Below are 19,801 nucleotides of genomic sequence, written 5' to 3'. Positions count from 1 at the left end.
GATTTCTATTTGAGTTTTGTTGGACTAAAAAAACTTACTTTGCATTATTTCACTGCCCTTAACTTCACAGTGAATTACTTTATGGCCAAGAATAAGGTATTACATTGAAATATAGCCTGTGTGCACTGGAAAAATAATGTGTGTTCTGGGGTGGGAGAGTAGAATGTCCCACAACCAAAGACTCCAGAAGAACCTTCTGCAGTTATGAGGCCTCCCTAAATGCACTGCTCCCTCTCTGGTACTTCAGCAAATTCTGGTTTCTTCAGCCTCTCTCAAATCCCAACCTTGTCTCTTTAATTCAGTAAGAATACTGGGCTCTATTTTTTCCTCTCTCAGGCTGCGAACTGGGACATACACACAGATTGCTCATTGGTTTCTTTTCTCTCAGGGATTACTGCCACACGCTACCCTTTGTCCAATGCCTGAAAAACCATTATTTCACATAGTTTGCCTGATGTTGTAGTTCCCATTTCATGATGGCTGGAAGTCAAAGTTCCAGGCGTTCCAATAAAACTTTTTTATTCCACCTGGGACACCTTTCAAACCAAATATTCTTTGAAAATGACATGCTATTAAACAGAGAACAATGGAGCAGATGACACCCAAGTTAGAAGAGCCTGGAGCTCACCTTCTAGCTTCACACTCCCTTCATTTCCCTTCACTCCAAAACCTGAAACATGGCCATTTCTGAAATGACACTTCAAAACTTTAGAGTTCTGCACAGCTCAGTCTTCAAACCACTTACATGAACAGTATTAGCTTTCAAATCAGGCAGACCTGGATTTGATTCCAAGCTTGCTTCCTTGACGACCTCAGGGATATTACACAACTTCTTGATCAACAAAATGGGTGTAGTAACACCTTCCTGATAGAATTACTGTAAATATGAATCATGTAACTATTAGACACCTCAAGGTAGAGGGCCCCAAACCCAACTGATTCATAAATTATCATTCGATTTGTAGCTATTGTCACGGTCATTGCCAACTGTCACAAGAGAGATACAGCATTCTGTGTATTCCAAAGAACAAAACCAAGATTATTTCCAAGATATGCCAGGATTTTCCAACTGCATTTTCCAACGATGAAACTGGCAAGTGAAATTAATGAATTCTTTGCTTCCAGGAGTATTTATGGTATTGGACTCTGTCAGGCATATTTTAAAGAAAATCCCTCTACTGTGTGCTAATTTCTTGCTTTAGTTTTTTTTAAGAATACTACTATAAGAGAGCAACTAGGAGAAAGGAAAGACAGGTTGCATTAAAAATCAGTAATTTGTGGGGCACCAGAATGCCTCAGGTGGGTTGAGCGTTTGACTCTTGATGTCAGCTCAGGTCATGATGCCAGGGTCGTGAGATAAAGCCCTACGTTGGTCTCTGCACTGAGCACAGAGCCTGCTCGAGATTTTCTCTCTCTCTCCCTCTGCCCCTCTCCCCTGCTCACACACTCTCTCTCTCTAAAAATAATATTTTAAAAAATAATAAAAATAGGGGCACCTGGGTGGCTCAGTCAGTTAAGCATCCCACTTCAGCTCAGGTCATGATCTTGCAGTCCGTGAGTTCGAGCCCCGCATCAGGCTCTGTGCTGACAGCTCAGAGCCTGGAGCCTGTTTCAGATTCTGTGTCTCCCTCTTTCTCTCTCCTCCCCCACTCATGCTCTGTTTCCCTCTTCTCAAAAATAAATAAACATTAAAAAATTTTTTTAAAATAATAAAAATAAAAATCAGTCATTTCTACCACATCAAATTCTATTTTTATATCTCCTCCATGTCAATCTCCACCCTATACCTTGGATCAAAGAATTAAAACAATGTGAATGTTACATGCCTCTGATAAATAAAACAGAAGCTACAAAATAATTTCATCACACACACACACACACACACACACACACACACACACACACACAAAGAGATGTGACTTTGAATTTCACCTCCCAGCCTTACCAGCTGCCTGATGTGCATGATTTACACAATATCCATGAGCTTCAGCACCCTTATCTATAAAATCACGTGAGAGTATGTATCTCAGTGGGTTTCTATGAAATCAGCCATACTTATGGCAGGATGCATATAGTAGTGTTCAGTAAGTACAGCTATGATATACTGGGCCTCAGGTCTTTCTTTCTAAAAACTGATACAAACAGAATTCTATTCACTGATTTTTCTTGATTGATTTGATAAAAAAAAAAAAAGACGGAGGCAACACTTGTTTACTGCCCTTGTAGGTAGGATTAGTGGAAAAGTCCAGTACGTCTTCCATTTCTCGTGGATATGTTTCTTATATACCACTGCCCTAGCACAAAAAGCTATTCACACCTATGCATTTGTTTTAGCAGGTCACTTCTTTTCTAAAAATGTGTACACATACCACAATCAAAAGATTTTGTAGGGGCGCCCGGGTGGCATAGTCAGTTAAGCATCCAACTCTTGATTTTGGTTCAGGTTGTGATCTCAGGGTTCAGTTAGTGAGATTGAGTCCCACACTGGGCTCCTCACTGGAGTGTGCTTGGGATTCTCTCTCCCTTTGCACCTCCCCTGCTTGCACGCATGCCTGCTCTTTCTCTCAAAATAAATTAAAAAAAAAAAAAACAATTTTGTAAATACAGTTTATAAACTGTAAAGTACTATAAAAACCTATGTTATTATCACAGTAAAAACCATTTACAACACTCTGGTGGTCTTCCATCGTTTTCTCTTCCACTTACATTGTATACTTTTGAAGTCTCCAAGATCAATTTATTATAAAATCCATTTCAGAATTACAGGAGTAGGAGGGTATATAAGCACTGAACAGAACTGAATGTGTATCTTCTGGACGAATAGGTAATGGAAAGAAATGAGAGAAGGATTAAGCAGACAGTTGATTATGCAGTTCCAATATAGAGTCTGATGTATTCTCTTACAAGCCTATGGTGAGTTATTAATAGGTTCAAAACACGTAAGACCATGTGACCATGCACCCAAAAATTGGACACTGTACACTTCTGGAGACTCCACAGCCAAGGGCAAGAGCAGCCAAGTTATTAGAACACTTACTAAAATACTACAACTGAGCTAACTATAGGCAAATACTTTGGAGCTCTCTTAAACCATATTAATGTGCAGCGCAGGACTGTCCCCGGGGATGCTTTAGCATGTTATTCCAAAAGCATTTCAAATAGAAATAACGGGTTTCCACATTCTTAAGCTTAAAACACACTCTAAATATGCACTGGTGGGTTTGCTTCTCCTCTTTCATCTTTCCAGCCACTGACCCCCTTCATGACTCTCCCTCCCTCCAAGGAAGGTTGTGTCAATTCACACAGATTATGTAAACTCTTGACGCCTGACAAGGAGAAAGAACTGAAAATGCAAAATAAGCAATCATGGGAATTAAATTAGTAGGCAAACATATTTCTTTAATTTACCATTCTACCAGCTTAAATTTGGACCCAGATTTCAAGTGGTATTTGTAAATATGTCTTGTCCATTTTCCACTGGCCACTCCAAAGCATCTATTCCACCAGAATTCTTGGGCCATCATTGTATTCCTTAAAGCTAAGATTTAAGGTTTACATGGATGAAAATTTGGTTTAATCCTGATACATAGTCAAATTAAGCAGAGGAAATTTAAGCACATTAAAAAAACACCGTAAAGATTTCCTATGTACATCTCCCTACATTATTATTCAACAGCAAAGATTTAAATATAACTATTTGGATATCACTACCTTTTATTTCATGAGCCAGTTTTTCTTCTGGAAAACTGCTGCAACTAGACATTCATAAATGTTCACTTCCTAAAATGACCCCGAGTCCACATGTGCTTTCATATTAAATTTCATCAATTCTAAGATGCTGTCAGTTTTCTGATACACCCCTATGTGACAGCTGCTAAAATGTGAAAAATTATCTATTGGAATTAACTAAATATAGTATTTCTATCTTTTCCTAGGCTTTTTTATATCATTATTAAATTAATGACAAATACATTATCTAAGGGCCTTTATTATCCTAACATTTTCTCACTCATGATTCCTATAGCTGGAAGACATCTGTCTACACTCAGATTATCAGAGAAAGCATACTGCTTTGGTTTTTAATAAAAGGCCGTATACTGGAAATCTTGGCTCTGTTTAAATAAACATACAATATTTTGGATATAAGTTTACATTTAGGGAATAACTCTGAGTGTTTGTGACTGAAACCTACTTCCCGAAAAGGATGGTTTAGATTTTGTAGGTTTGTTTGGGTTTATTTGTTTATTTGAACCCTGACCCTAACAACTTTTGTCTTTTTCACAGCAGTGGAATATAGGAAGCAGTCCTGGAGTACGATACCTAGATTCACACCCTACTCGTCCAAAGACATGAACTGTAAAATCTTCTATTTTGTATACCCTACTTGTATAACTCCAAATGACTGGCTTTCCTTGCTCCCATCAATCCTTATTAATTTTAAATATTGTGCACTATAATATGGGCTATCAGGAGCTAATTCTGCTCTTTATCAGTCAACGTGGTGTTCAAAAACCTCCCCTAATGATTGTTCTCATAATAATAACTTCCAGATAGCAAAAAAACTTTTGTGTTGTTTAAGATGGAAATGCTCCCCAAATCGATCTTTAAATACAATTCCTATCAAAGATCCAGCAGACTCTACATTGACAAATTACAATCTCATGCTGAAATTTGTATAGAAATGCAAAGGATAGAGAATAGGCAAAACATTTTTTAAAAAGAAATCAAACTTAAAGTTCCCAAATTCAAAACATATTATAAAGTTACATAAATCAAGACTGTATGGTATTGACATATATTTATTCTTATAAACATTGATAGAGAGAAAGAGAGAGAGATAAGGATAAACATATATATAACAAACAGTATTAACAATTCAAGTGTAAACTTGCATTTATGGTTGACTTTTGACAAAATTTCCTATGGCATTTCATGAGAAAAGAATAATCTTTCCAGTAAATGGTGTGGAGAGAAAATTGGATATATACACGCAAAGAGATTAATTTGAACCCCTGACCTCACACCATACAGAAAAACTAACTCAAAGTAAGTCACAGACCTAAATATGAAAACCAAAAGTATGGAAGAACACCTAAGCAAGCTATGGGAGAAAGACTAGGCAACTCTGAGTTAGACACAGAGTTATTAGACACCAAAGCCAAAGTACATTTGATGAAGAAAAAAATGATACTGGATTTTTTTTTCAAAATGTATAAAGATTAGCTTTAGAAGACACCATTAAAAAACTGATCAGAAACACACAGACTGGAAGAAAACATTAGCAAATCATATGTCTGACAAAAGATTTATACCCAAGTATATAAAGAACTCTTAAAACCAAATACTAGAAAGATTTTTTAAAAATCTAATTTAAAATACTCAAAAGATCAGAGTAAACATTTCACCAAAGATGATTTATGAATGGCTATGGGACAGCACATGAAAAGATACTCAACATTGGCACCAGATCAATGCAAATCAAAACCACAAAAAGATCCCACTGTGGAGCCACATGATTAGTTATAATCATAAACAGACAATAATAAGTGTTGTTAAGGATGTGGAGAAACTGGAATCCTAATACGTTGCTGATGGGAATGCAAAGTGATGCAATACTTTCTAAAAGAATTTGTCCAGTTCCAAAAATATTAAATGTAAATTTACCATATGACCTAGCAATTCCACTCCTAGATGTCTATCTTTGGGAATGAATATATATATATGCACACACACACACACACACACACACACACACACATATATATGTGTATATATATATATCTACACAATGACTGTTCATATTAACTATTATTCATAATAGTGAAAGAGTGGAAACAATCCAAATGTCCACAACTTATGAACGGATAAACAAAATGCGGTGTTATATCAACAATGGCTTATTATTCAGCAAGAAAAAAAAATGAACTACTGATTCATGAGACCACACAGATAAGCTTCACAAACATTACACAAAGTTTAATAAGTTAGACACGAGACTGAATTTTATATGTTTTTATGTATATGAAATGTAAAGGCAATGTATTGAAACAGAAATTAGATTAGTGATTGCCTGAGACTGGAGGTAGGAACAGAGTGACCACAAATGTGTAGGAGTGAAAGGGGTGATGGAAATGTTCTAAAACTGGAGAGCAGTGATGGCTGCACAATTCTGTGAATGTACTTGAAGTCACTGCATTGTACATTTGAATGAATTTTAGGGTCTATAAGTCATACCAGAAAAAAGATAATAGGAGAAAAAAAACATTCACAATGTCCTTTATGTTACATTACAAATAAGGATTTACCCTAGAAAAATCAGCTTGGCACATTCATGAATCTATCTCACTAATGACAAACAATTAGATTCTACTTAGAAAAATTCTTACATAGGAACTTCCAACCTAGACACTGATTGTAGGTGCCTGGGTAGCTCAGTCGGTTAAGTGCCCTGCTCTTAATTTTGGCTCAGGTTACAATCTCACAGATTTGTGGGATGGATCCCCTCATCACAATTTGCACTGACAGCATGGAGCCTGCTTGGGATTCTCTCTCTCCCTCTCTGTCTCTCCTCGACTTGCGCGTGCATGCATGTGCTCTCTCTCAAAGTAAATAAATTTTAAAGAAAGATACCAATTCAATACTTTTTAAAACATTACTAATTAGAACCACATATTTTGAACTGACAAAATTCTAATTGGATGGAGATCTAGAGACACAGGAAGTATCTACATTAGTAGACAAAACAGGACACTAAATTCAATTTATTAACAGATATCTCCACAGTGAATCACTCAGACATTATACTTTGTTAGTTATATTTATGCATAACTGTTAGTTCCATAATAAATGGCTCAAACTTTCTATTTTCTTATTATAAAATATTGAAATGCCATTTATTGTATCTGCAAGCATACAACCAGAGTCAGCAAACAACACAAAGACCCTATGCTAATTATATAGGTAAGTTCCTCGCTCAATAACTGACCTGCTTGTCTATGAACTGGGCACACTAAAATATTTGCTGATAATATAATACTTTTATCATGAAAATGTAGCTATCACATGTTACTTATATACATTCGAAGCCAAGTAATAAGGAAAATACACCATTTGCACCTATCAGATTAGTTGACACAATTATCTGCCTGGCCATTCCTCTTAGCAGGTTAATGTGTTTTGACTGCAAATTCTAATGAGTTTTACAGTACTCTTGACATCCAATTCATAGAATGTGAACAAGTAGATAAGACTTGTCATTTTATTTCTGCCATTTGAGATAGCTTACCCTTTGATCCTTACACATCTCCAAGGTCCTCTTAACCTGACCGACCACACTACATTGCGATTCTAGGGTAGGTAACCTCACAAAAAGTTTATAATTTTCTCAATGATTTTCTAATATTCCTCTACAATGAGCCTCAGCCTTCACGTATCCACATCTAAACTTGCTGCCAAGGGAGGCCCCTTTCAGTATGAAGGAATGTTTCTTCCTTTGTTGCTGATAAACTTTATTTCATTACAATAAGTATTGTAAAACATGTGGGGTAAGTGTCCTGCTAGATTACCCAGAAAACTGTTGATGACAGTTTGTAGTAATTTAGCCTTTGTTGACTTCCAAATTCTGGAATGGGAAACAGGTTTCAGGTTCTGTATACTTTTTCACCTAAAGAGTAGGAAAACATTCATCCTGGCATAAAGGTCCCATTATACCCCCTCCCAACTAGTTCACATTTATAGCTTGTTTAATAACGATTTGAAATCCATAAAATCCTTTCCAGCTCAATGGCATCTGAGTGGGTTCCTAGGAGGATATTAAAGGGAAGGACAGAAGGTATCCAAGTTCACTATAAGAGCTACCAAAGAGTATTAAAATTCATTCAAGACACCTAGGGTGTAAAGTTTGGTGGATGTAAATCTAGTCATTAAAGATCCTGAGTGCTGGAGTTTTCAAAGCACTTAAAATTCGAATGGCTGCCCTCAAATACTAGCTTGCACAAGAATTACCTTGGATTCTTTTAAAATGCATTTCTTGAGTTTGAGGCCCAGTATGGGATTCTGAATATAAATGGAGAATTCCCAACTCCCTCAGTCTCACTCCCACTACCATGATTTTGATAAAACTGTCTGCACACCAGGCTTTAAGAAAGAGAGCACCGAGAAGGGTGAGCAAAGAGCCAGTGACGTAGGCTCACTGCAGTAAGTGGTTATGTATTTTATTCTATTATATTTTAGTTTAGTTTAGTTATTTATTAGTAGTCATGTATTTTAAACGAAGCCAGGCAGAAGTAAGGGGAAAGAAAGAAATCAATCAATCAATCAATCAATCCTGGGGCAAAACATCTTTATGTGCTTGTGAAGAAAAAACAAATGCTGAGGTGTTTTGTTTTGTTTTGTTTTGTTTTGTTTTGTTTGTTTTTACTGGAAAGCAACAGGAAAGTAGAAGATGTTAAATAATGCCAAAACTGGCCTGGGCTCATCAGCTCCATTCCCTCCCTGCTCCTCTGAATGAAAGCCTAAACAGTTAATAATTTATTACAGATATGTGCACATTAATTATGAAATGAAATGGAGTTTCTCTTGTTGGAAAAGTCAACTACAAAACTCTCTAACCCCCGAGGGCCATCTCAACACCGTCATGCAATAATTCTGCACAAATATCTGGGTAGCATTAAAATGGCTTAGTTCCCATTTTCTCACTTCTCTCAGTCTAGGGCTTGGCACGAGAATAAAGATGAGATGGAGACAAGATGATGTGCTCGCCATGGCTGCACCCTAAATGCACTCTGAAGCAAGTTATGGTCCTCGCTTAGCTAAGGGAATCTCAAAATTTCCTTTCAGGAAACCCCCCAAATCATAATCCAAGAGGGACTACTGGTTTGTCCCACTGCCTCAAAATAGGTCAAGATCACTTTCCTAACTTAAAGGTACTTCCTGTCAATCAGGAACTTGGAACTCCTCTCATTATTCTTTACTTGGTAAACAGAAACCCATAAAACTGTCCAGGGTAAAAATGTAATTGCAAGTAAGCAGAAACACTCAATTGAATTGTGCATGAGCTCAATAAAAATGTGCTGATTTAGGGTTGCATAAAAATAGCTAAAGGCTCCCGTAAAGAACTTCCTGAATTTAAAAAAGTATATCATAGGTCAGCTAATAAATTTCAAATAAATACATAATATTAATATTTAAGAAGCAAATATTATTAAGCAAAATTTCTTCTCATAAAATTGGTCCATGCCTGACTTCTCTCCAGATATTAAGACATACATTAATATGGGATTAAAGAATTTATTGACCTTTAATGTACAATGTCAATGCATCAGTGTGATGATTCTTATTAGAATTTTTTTTATCAGAATTCACTGTATCGTTTCCTTAAATGAGAATGGAGCATCTGCACACTCTACACACGGAAACTTCTCTCATGCATCATCACTGGCAGAACCATCATCATCCACGCCGTTCTGAATTGTGAACCAGAGACCATACAGAATGCCTTAAAGAGATGTGTTCTTCATGTTAATAAAGACACTGAACACTTCCTAAATCAGAGACTTGTGATGGACCCAGCGAAGTCAAGAAGTTGAGGCAGAGAAACAGCTCCTTTAAGACCGTGAATACATTGAAGAAAGGAATTATTTCTTTTCTCTTTATGGTCTCTGGGCATTCAGCACAATATATAGATGTAACTAGCCCACTAACAATGAATACTTATAATGTTCTGCTCTTAAAAACAACACTGCAATGAGTAGGCTTATATGTAAATCTTCTGCACACATATGAATATTCCTGAAAAGAAGGGTAAGCACATTTAAAATGTAAGTACATACAATACAAAAGGCTCTCACAATTAGCTCTCCTACAATGTATAAGATAAGGTGTTCCCCAAGCATCGGCCCTGGATATTATTAGTTTGCATAATTTGTGCCAATCTAATGAACCAGAAATGATGTTTGAGGAAATTCGCTTTTACTAGCTTACCAATAAATTTGAAAATAATTGTGAATGTTTACTTGATATTTATGTTTCCTCTTTTGCATATACACTAAAAAGTGACTATTTGTGGATGGTAAGTTAACAGATAATATATTTTGTATATTTTCTAAACTTTCTATACTCAGCATGTATTATTTTGTTATTAACATTTATCTTTTCAAAACACTAATACAAAAAGAACTCTGGAATTAGAAATGAAAAAGACTAAAACTCTAATAGAAAAATGGATAGAAGGGATGCCTGAGTAGCTCAGTCAGTTAAGTGTCCAACTCTCGGTTTTGTCTCAGATCATGATCTCCTGGTTTGTGAGTTCAAGCCCCACGTCCAGCTCTGCGCTCACAGTGCGGAGCCTGCTTGGGATTCTCTGCCCCTTTCCCACTCATGTTCTCTCTCTCTCTCAAAATAAATCAATTAAACTTTTAAAAAGTTAGTACAAGATATGAACAGTACATTTATAGGAAAAGAATAAAAATATGAAAACATGCGCAGCCTCACCAAAAATACACAAAAACTATCGATTAAATCTATATTTAGATAATATTCCTATTAGATTTCACCAATATTAATATCTTTAGTAACACCCATACCAGCAAAAGCACAGGGGAAATATATACTCTTATATTCTGCTGGCCTGAGAATATAAAGTAATACCACCTCTGTGGGGTACGATCAGGCAACATCACCCCAAATCACCAATATCCATGCCCTTTGACAAAGAGTTACATTACATAGGCAAAATGGCATTTCTACAGAGTCTTATTTATTTAGCACTATTCATAATAGGAAAACATTAGAATCAATCAAATGTTCATCAACACCAAACTGACTAAATACATTATGGAATGTACTTGCAATCACACAAAATGAAACTACCCAAAAAAGAAAGAGGAATCTCTCTGTGCACACATGTGTATGTGTATCAATAATGTAGACTTAAAAGCTATAAATTGATATATACATATTTATTTGCTTATGCATCAACTGCTTCTAGATCCTACAGTGGAAACTAATAACCCTACCTACATCTAGGAAGGAATATAGTAAAAAATGGAGAAAAAGTGTTGGAAGAAGACTTCATTGCATATCTTTTTGGGGGTTCTGTTTGGTAAAGTTTGAATTGTTATAATTTTGAAAATGATTACCTTTTGCCTTTAGGTTTGAATGGTAGTTTGGCTCTTAACTATTGAGAACAAACATGGTTACCAGAGGGAAGGTGGGGGGGGGGGTGGGGATGGGTAAAATAGGTGATGGGAATTAAGGAGGCAATTGGGATGAGCACTGGGTGTTGTATGTAAGTGATGAATCACTAAATTCTACACCTGAAAGTAATGATACACTGGATGTTAACTACCTGGAATTTAAATAAGAACTTGAAAAAAAGTTGAATGGTAGTTTGGCTGAGTACAGGATTCAAAATCACATTTCATCAGAACTCTGAAACACTCAACTCATGATCCTCTGGCGTCCATGTGACATTCATTCCATTATAGATCATCATTCCTTTATTAAGCTTGTAGAATTTTCTCTCTGACTTTCTAATATTCTCCCACAATGTGTCTAGGTATGGGTCTGTACTTATGCTTCTCTGAGCTTGGTGATGCATCCTTCTATCTGAAGGTGCATGTCTTCCTATATCACTGGAAATGAGATTATGATACAAAAGAAAAAAAAAACAAACAAACTCTGCTAACCTCTACCTAACCATTATTGGTTACATCAGCAAATCAACTCGAATCATTGAATTAAATAACACTCTACACGCCATCTAGAAAATATGATCACTGAGGCATGCCACATGCAGAATGTGCAAAGCTAGTAGATTCCTCCCTTGTCTTGCTGCATGCAATTATTTCCACCAATCAGCCTGGATGTTTACCAAGAATCAGCTGCATCTGTTTGAACTCACATAGGTACAACATTTTGTAATCATGTAATCTAATCGAACACTAAATATTTAGCAGTGAAATAGGAGTGTAAAGGCGTCTTTGCTTCCATGAAAATTTTGGAAAAACTTGAGAAAGGTAAGTCGCTAAAAGAAAACTGCTCTAATTTTATCTGGGATGAAACAATTGTAAAAGATCTGAAACATTTAGAAGTCAGTTGGATTTGTCTTCAGTTTTTCTTCCAAATATAGAAACCTATAATGGGAATTGGTTTGTATGCATGCTGAGTAAGGCTCACCTGGAATACCAGTTATCTGACCTACATTCAAAGTATCTGGCCTCACATCCAAAGCTTGGCTGATAAATATAAATATATATATATATATATATATATATATATATATATATGTGTGTGTGTATATATTATACACACACACACACATATATGTGTATACACACACACACACACACATATGTGTGTGTGTGTGTGTGATTTAAATTGGAATAAAATGTTTAGGGTACTTTGCATTCATTTAAAAAATTCTATCCTTTAAATGGGTAGAAGTAAAGAATCAGATACGTGTGCAAAGTTTATCCAATGATAACTTACTTATAAAAATGAAAAATTGGAAACAACAGAACATTGGTGAAAAAAATTATAGTACATTCACACACAAAGAAATCCCACCCTTTCACTTATTTTTAAAAGTTAACTGCTATTAAATTTGAAGCATCTAGATCTATGATCATGGCTCACAACTTTTCTTTCATATTGTGGACCCATTTGATTGAACATTTATATTATGTTCTGGGATAATTTCTGGGCTTGATTTTCTAGGTTAGAAATTTACTTGTCAATTCACGGATGGAGTTTTTAATTCTAATAACCACTTATTTTTAGATCCATTGTATCTAGTCATTTATTCTGGATAGCTGCTGTTGCTGTATGTTTTAAATTTACTTTTTCCATGAATATATATCCATTCTTATACTTCCATTAAAGTATCTTATCTATTCTTTTTTTTAAGTTTTTTTTTAATGTTTATTTTTGAGAGAGAGAGAGAGAGAGAGACAGTGTGTGAGCGGGGGAGGGACAGAGACAGAGAGACACAGAATTCCAAGCAGAGTACCGATTCCGCTGTCGGCATAGAGACTGACGTGGGGCTCGAACTCACAACCCACAATATTATGACCTGAGCCGACGTCGGACGCTTAATCAACTGGGCCACCCAGGCGCCCCACTTATTAATTTTGTTGCCTCATGTATTAACTTGCCAGAGTTTGAGGACTCTCCTTTATATGGTTCATTTTCTTAGATTCATGGGTGTCAGCTCGTATGTTTTTGGTTTCCCTGCTGTCCTATCTGTTGTGACTCCTCCAGTTATTTGGCAAAAGAGGTGAGACGTTCTGCTGGATGCAGGGTGCCAACAGATCATCTATGGAGGAGGAGACCCTGTGTCCTCTGGTGTCACCAACATGCCCAGGAAGCCTCTGCCTTTACCCTCTCTGACCTTGTGTAGGCACACACATTTGGCTTCCATCGATTGTCATAACCGGACATGAAAAAAATCCAGTGCCACTTCTGCTCCCTGTGTTCCCGCAGTTCTGTTAGAACCCCCACCATTCACAGATGTTTCCTAATGTCTCTGTGTGTTCCATTAATCCAGTCCACACTGTTGTCAGTCTTCCAAGAGATAGTCAGCACGTCTAATGGCATTTTTTTATAATAATGCTTTAGATTTATTTAGAAGATCATTTCTGTCATTCCTAAGATTTGGCTTGAACAAAGAAGATAGATGTGTGAGGTCAATCTGCAATCTTTACTTTTTTCATTTGGATGTCGATTCCATTTCGTCTTCCCAGTTTCCCTCCTGCACGAGCATTCCCCGGACCCTCCCCTTACACTCTCTCTTCCTGCCTTAGTACTGGTACCCAATAAAGTGTCTTGGCCTAAATGGATACCCTAAAATATTTCTGTTCATAACTTGCTGTGGCATCAGATAGTGTGGGATTAAAAGAAAAAGGCATAAACTGCCAAAAAAAATTGAATTTATACAGGGCAGCAGATTCTGTATAAAGACCTAATCAAAACAATTACTGTATAAAACTTAAAAATTAAGTGCATACAGTTTTAGTAGTCACTCTTTATAATCCTGGAAGAATAATCCCAATATTAGTGATAATCATTTCCATAGTCCATTTAAAGGGAACCATAGGCAATTGTGTACCGATCTAGTTTAGTTTAGCACACCTCCTTAGGTGTGCTTTAAAAACAAACAAACAAACCACAATGTGTTAATTTTGAGCCAACATCATTGTTGCACTCTTTCATAAAAATTAATTTGGGGATGCCTGGGTGGCTCAGTCCGTTGAGTGACTGACTTTGGCTCAGGTCATGATCTTGCAGTTCGTGAGTTTGAGCCCTGCGTCAGGCTCTGTGCTGACAGCTCAGAGCCTGGAGCCTGCTCTGGATTCTGTGTCTCCTCCTGTCTCTCTGCCCCTCCCCTGTTCATGCTCTCTCTCTCTCTCTCTCAAAAATAAATAAACATTAAAAAAATTTTTTTTTAATTAATTTGTTGCTTTTTTGTATTTTAATTTTTAGAGATTGTAATTTAAAACAAAATAAAGTATTACACATGCTGCATTTTATTCAGTGGTTTTTACTGGGTGCCTAACTCAAAACCAGGTATCTTGCAAATGCTGTGGACATGGAAAGAAAGGAATAACACAGCACCACCAAAGTACTTGGGGCATACCTACATTTGTACCTATCTCAAACTATTGTATTCCCCTGTTGCCATTTGTCACTGACAAGCCAGGCTGGGAGCTCCTTGAAACATATCAAGGCTGCTTCATCTTCTTTTTGTATTCTCTGTATCTGCACAATACTTTGCTCAGAAGACTCGCTCAATAAATGTTTAATTGCTTAGTATTATGATATTTATGGACCTAATTGGTCTAATATGGCTGAAATAAGATTATTGTTCAATATTAGAGACTAATAAGGGGAAAGAGAAATAGTAAGAACACTTCAAACAGAAATAGTAAGAATACTTCATCTATCAGTTGCTAGACAAACAGTATTTGCGCATTTTGTAAATAGGAAAAACGAGATCCAGAAAGATTAAATACTTTGAAGAGGCATCACCTAGCCATGTACCCAAAATATCTATTCTAGCACTTTTCCTTTCACAGCACAAATTAGACTGATATCTGGAGAATGAATTGGCCAACCTTATAAATGTTTACCACTTTGCAATCCTGGATAGCTGATGATCTATTTCCTTTGATAGAGAGTTTGGGATGTTTTCAAATATGTAGTAATCCAAAAGGCACTGAGTTCAGGCACCAGAAGGCAAAACTAGCTGCTGAGAGGACGTGGGGGAAGGCAGACTTAGTTATCTGCTCTTTTCTAAGCAACTAATAATCAGAAAGCTTTTACTTACTGAGAAGGAAAGAAAAAAAACTGTTGCAAAAGAAAAGCCGTTGCATTTATAAATAATTCACCCCTACAGAAAGTCACCATGACTCCCCACATGAGAATTACAGGATCACAGAATTCTGGAAATACAAAAGAGCAAGTACATAGCCGTTTGATAATCAATAGTTAGAAAAAGCCTGTATTCCAGCAGACAAGGCTTTTGAGGTCTGATCTCACCAGACATTTTAAGATCATTTCCCCTTATTGCACCTTCTGGCCTTAATCATAGGAGATTCTTATTTTCATTCCTTTGGTAAGTGTGCACTTTTAAATCTTCAACATCACTCCTCTACCCAAAACACTCTTCAGCCCCATACTACTTGGGTAATGCCTCCTGATGCTTCAAAACTCTGTTAAATTCTGTCTGCTTTGGGAAGCCTTCCCTGACTCCCCAAACTGGATTTTACCTCAGGCATAAGATTTGATTCATCATGTCACTGTCCCAAGGATACCTGTGTCATAACCACTTGTGTATAATGTCTTTCTCCTAATCTGTAAGTCCCCAATGTAGGATGTAGGAAACATTTAACATCTAATAGAATTGTAATTCTATCCTCCAGTTTTTAATTAAACCATTCAATCCTCTAATTTTACTAATGAACACTGAAGCCCAGAGAGGTAAGACTTGTCAATTGTCAGAGTACAAGCCAATGTCAGAGCTCAGATAACAAATTATGCTCTCTTTCCTAATTCACCCTCATAAGGGAAAAAGGGCTGGCATGGTAGAGTCTGGAGTAACAAACGCACTCTTCTTGGCTATCTGCCTAACTTTTTACTCAAAAGTCTGACTGCTATACTGTATTGCTGGCAACGTCAGATTTCCTCAATAACAAAGACTTCCCAGTTCAGAACATATACATATGTGGCTAATAGGAAAAGTGAGCAAAAGTCCAACATGATAAACAGGGAGGTATGTCAAACTTCTGTTCAGTCTATGAAAAACCTACTCATAATTTTAACTTTGCTCCCTTAAGTATGGAGAGAAGGCATAGCTCATTTGGAAAATCTGACCAAAAGCCCACATTTCAACACAGTGAAATGCTTTATCCCCTATTGCTTCTACCACACCAGGAACTTTCTATATGTAATTATTTAATCTCTAGCCAAAAACGAGTGGACAATGAAATCCCCACAAAATGTTTCCCCCAGTGAAGTGTTCAAACATCAGTTCCACAAAAAACATTTTTAAAAGCTTTTCATGTAATTTTTCCATGCCAACTTTTTTCACTCATGGCTACAAATGTCCATATTTGAATATTCATCATTATGAGCATCTGGTAAAATATAGCCCTGTCCAGCAATTTACATCATTTGACTATGAGACCTTAGGAGGGCATAGGTAAAAATTTCCAGTTTCATTTTGTCTGGATTTTTAACCATCTTTTTCCACTTCATGGCTTTGGGTGGTTTTGATTGCACTGATATTTTCTGCTCTCCATTACTATTGGGTTTTTCTACCAATGAGCAGGTTGCTTTCAGGCAAGTCCTTGTGGACTTCATCAATGGCTCACTAGAAATGGCAGAATGAAGCCACAAATCACATTAGTGTTTTCAATATCTTGTGGGTTTTGCCTTAAACCAGTAAATAAAGGCCACAATGGTGATGCCCCCATAATAAGGTGGATGTACTTAATGCCTGTGAACTGTATACATCTACCAGCGGTTAAGATGGTAAATTTCATGTTATGTATACTTCACCACAAAGTAAAGGCCAACTTACAGGAGGTAACAATTTTCCCAAAACATGGGTCAAGACAGAGGAGGGAAAATCCAATGATGATCTCTACTGTTCAGATACAGCAAATGAGTTTTACTTTGCAGTTCCAACAGGCCCCTAGGCAAGGCTCCCAACCCTACTACTTTCTTCTGTGGTGTGGACAACAGGAAAGCCAACTACTGCCAAATGAAATGCAAACCTCACAAACGGAGAGTTAACCCATAGAATCATGCATGACCCTTTGCATACTGACTGGGTTCTAAGGTCATGGATGACTCCGCAGCTCCGAATCTTTCAGTTACTTCTCAACTCCTGTCCCTCACAGAACACTGAACAGGTGTCCAGTGTGGCTGTGCATGTGTTTAAATTCTAGACAGCTGTCAGAATGTAACTCCCTAGAGAAATTACAGTGTTCTGACAATTTTGAAGGACATGAAAAAAAAAATGAAATAATAAATGCGGAACTGGTGGTGGGGTGGGAGGGGGCAAACATGGAGAAGATTCCGCAGTGAGCAGATTGGTTGTCTTCCAAACTCCTAAAAGAAGCCACGTGGTGGGCTTATTTTGGAAAACACAAAGCAGCAAAACCAGCAGGAAGAGTTACCCCAAGGCAGTTTGATGCCGTGTCCGGAAGAAACGTGTAACCATATAGAAGGCTGTTTATGCATCCCTTTAGCCTTCCGATTCACTGAATGCCTTGGAGATGTTCAGCGGGAGGTAAATGGAAGGCACTACTGCGTGGTGCAGACTACGGTGAATGAAGTTCAGGGTGCATGCAAACCAGCCCGGTCTCTAAGGGGAGAGGGAGGAGTGGCGGGAAAGTGGAAAGCTGGGGAAGGAAGAGCGCTTACCAGGCCACCTCCACAGGTGCTGAAAGAGGCCAGCGAGCCAGGGTGCTGCAGCACCGCCCCGGTGTAGAAGCAGGAGGCATCGGGCGGCGCCGGAGGGCGCCGGGCCGCTGCTGCCAGCGTCGGGACGGGGCCCGGACTCGGCCGCTGCTCCACCGCGAAGCGCGGCGCCAGGAAGCGGCCATCTCTCCGGAGCAGCAGGTACAGGTCCCGGGAGAAGGCCGGGATCCGCAGCAGTACCTCGTCACCGTCTGACTCGGCTTCCTGGGCCGGTGGAGGAGACGGGGGTGGCTGTGGGGGCGGCGGCTGCCACGAGGCCGGGGCGCCCGGGGACAGGGCGGCAGCCCCGCCGGATCCCCGCGGCAGCTCCTGCGATTCGAACTCCTCGTCCTCCTCGCCCGCTGGCGGCGACGGCGGCCGAGGTCGGGGCCGGGGTGCGGAATGGCCCTCGGCGGGCTCGCCCGGCGGCGCCGGGGCCACCGAGCGCACCTCGCGGGAGCTGCCGGCCGCCTGAGTTCGGGCGCCTCCGCCGCCCCCAGCGCCGCGCACCCAGCCCGGGTCCGCGCTGCCCCCGCTGCCGCCCGCCGCATCCACCGGCTCCCGGCGCCAGAGTGCAGGAAACACGACTTCCCACTCCTCGCGATCGGGGGTGAACTGCAGCCCTGCGGGCGGGGCAGACAGAGAAGTGCGGGGCTTAAAGTGCCGCGGTTCCAGTAGCACAAGCATTCCCAGGCTCACACTCGGTTCAGACACAAGGCTCTCGTGTTAATGCGCCGGAGACCACCCGTCTAGCCCCTGAAACTCTTGCAACCCCTGAAGCCTTGCGATCAGATTACAAACCCCGGCATTTTCAAAATAAAAGTACGATTATATGGGGGGAGGGGTGACGGAGTGGGGCAGCAAAGTTTGGTGACAGCACTTGGTTGTTGAAGGTAACCCAGTGCAAAGACTCCAACACAGATAAATTATTTTCTTAAGGGTATGTCAGAGCAAAGCGTCGCTATCAATTTCTGTACTTCCCCATTTTCCTCTAGGTGCTGTAATCGTACCTTTGCAAAGATTTCTCCTCTCATTAGAGGAAGGCTGACCACGCCAGGATGTTTAAAACGAGGTCGAGAGAAGTGCACTTCGCTCGCGAGCGTGACCCTCTCATCTGCACCCGCACGCTTTTTATTGCTACCTACTGAGCCCGGCTCGCCGCGCACCGGCTGCACCAGCCCTGCCCGCCCGTGCGTTCTCGGTTTCCGCCGGGGAAGGTGGAAAGCAAGCCCAAAGTCTCGGGAGAACTTACCTGAAACGATCCCATTCGACAAGACCCCCAGCTGGTAAAGGAGGCAGCAGCAGCAGATGTGAGTAAGGCGCATCTCGCGGCTCTTTCCGGGACCGCGCTCCCGCGGCCGCGGCTCCTTGCCCCGCGCGCGCCTCCTTGCGCGATCCACCGCGGGCGCCGCCGCCTCCCCGGAGCGCAAGGAGGCCGGGCGGCGAGTTTGCCCGGGCCCTTTGTCTGCCGGGGGTGGGAGGGGGGTGCTGTGTGACTCCGAGAGGCTGCCCGAGCCCGGGCGGGGGGGGCGGGGGGGGCGCGGGGGGGAGGAGCGGGGGCAGGCAGCGCCGCGGCCCCGCAGCGCTTTGGCTCCCTGGCGAATTAGGTGATGAGTCTATTTTCTGTGTTCTGGACGCTGCGAGAGTTTCCGGAGCCCCACAGGATAGACCCACAGTCAGGAGCGAGCCGGCCGGCGCAAGGCTGGCAGGGCTGCCTCAGGACAGGCGGAGGACTGCCCCGCGCGGGCAGGAGCGCCGTGGTGTCGGAGCCGTGGCTCGCCGCCTGCACCCGCGCGGAACTGCCAGGGGCTGGTGCCGCAGTCCCAGCAACCTGGCG

The 19,801-nt window shown here is 40.0% G+C and overlaps 1 protein-coding gene across 3 annotated transcripts in view; it reads right to left on the bottom strand.

Annotated features, from left to right (window-relative positions):
• Positions 1-19,482, bottom strand: part of ADAMTS19 (ADAM metallopeptidase with thrombospondin type 1 motif 19) — a 239,770-nt gene extending 220,288 nt beyond the window's left edge. For 2 of the 3 annotated variants that reach the window (XR_008297514.1, XM_027076771.2), the window contains exons 1-2: positions 19,217-19,438; positions 17,929-18,587 (exon numbers count right to left, since the gene is read on the bottom strand). Coding sequence is in view for 2 of the 3 variants with exons in the window: in XM_027076771.2 (XP_026932572.1) it covers positions 17,929-18,587; positions 19,217-19,289 (732 nt within the window). In the remaining variant the exon portion in view is untranslated. Of the gene's footprint in view, positions 1-17,928; positions 18,588-19,216 lie in introns of all 3 variants that reach the window. The other variant, XM_027076773.2, reaches the window with a different exon arrangement.
• Between the last annotated feature and the right edge of the window lie 319 nt (positions 19,483-19,801).

Source organism: Acinonyx jubatus, chromosome A1, assembly GCF_027475565.1.
Source record: "Acinonyx jubatus isolate Ajub_Pintada_27869175 chromosome A1, VMU_Ajub_asm_v1.0, whole genome shotgun sequence".
NCBI lineage: Eukaryota > Metazoa > Chordata > Mammalia > Carnivora > Felidae > Acinonyx > Acinonyx jubatus.
Note: the sequence above shows the minus strand (reverse complement) of the source record. Positions and strands in the feature narration are given on the sequence as shown.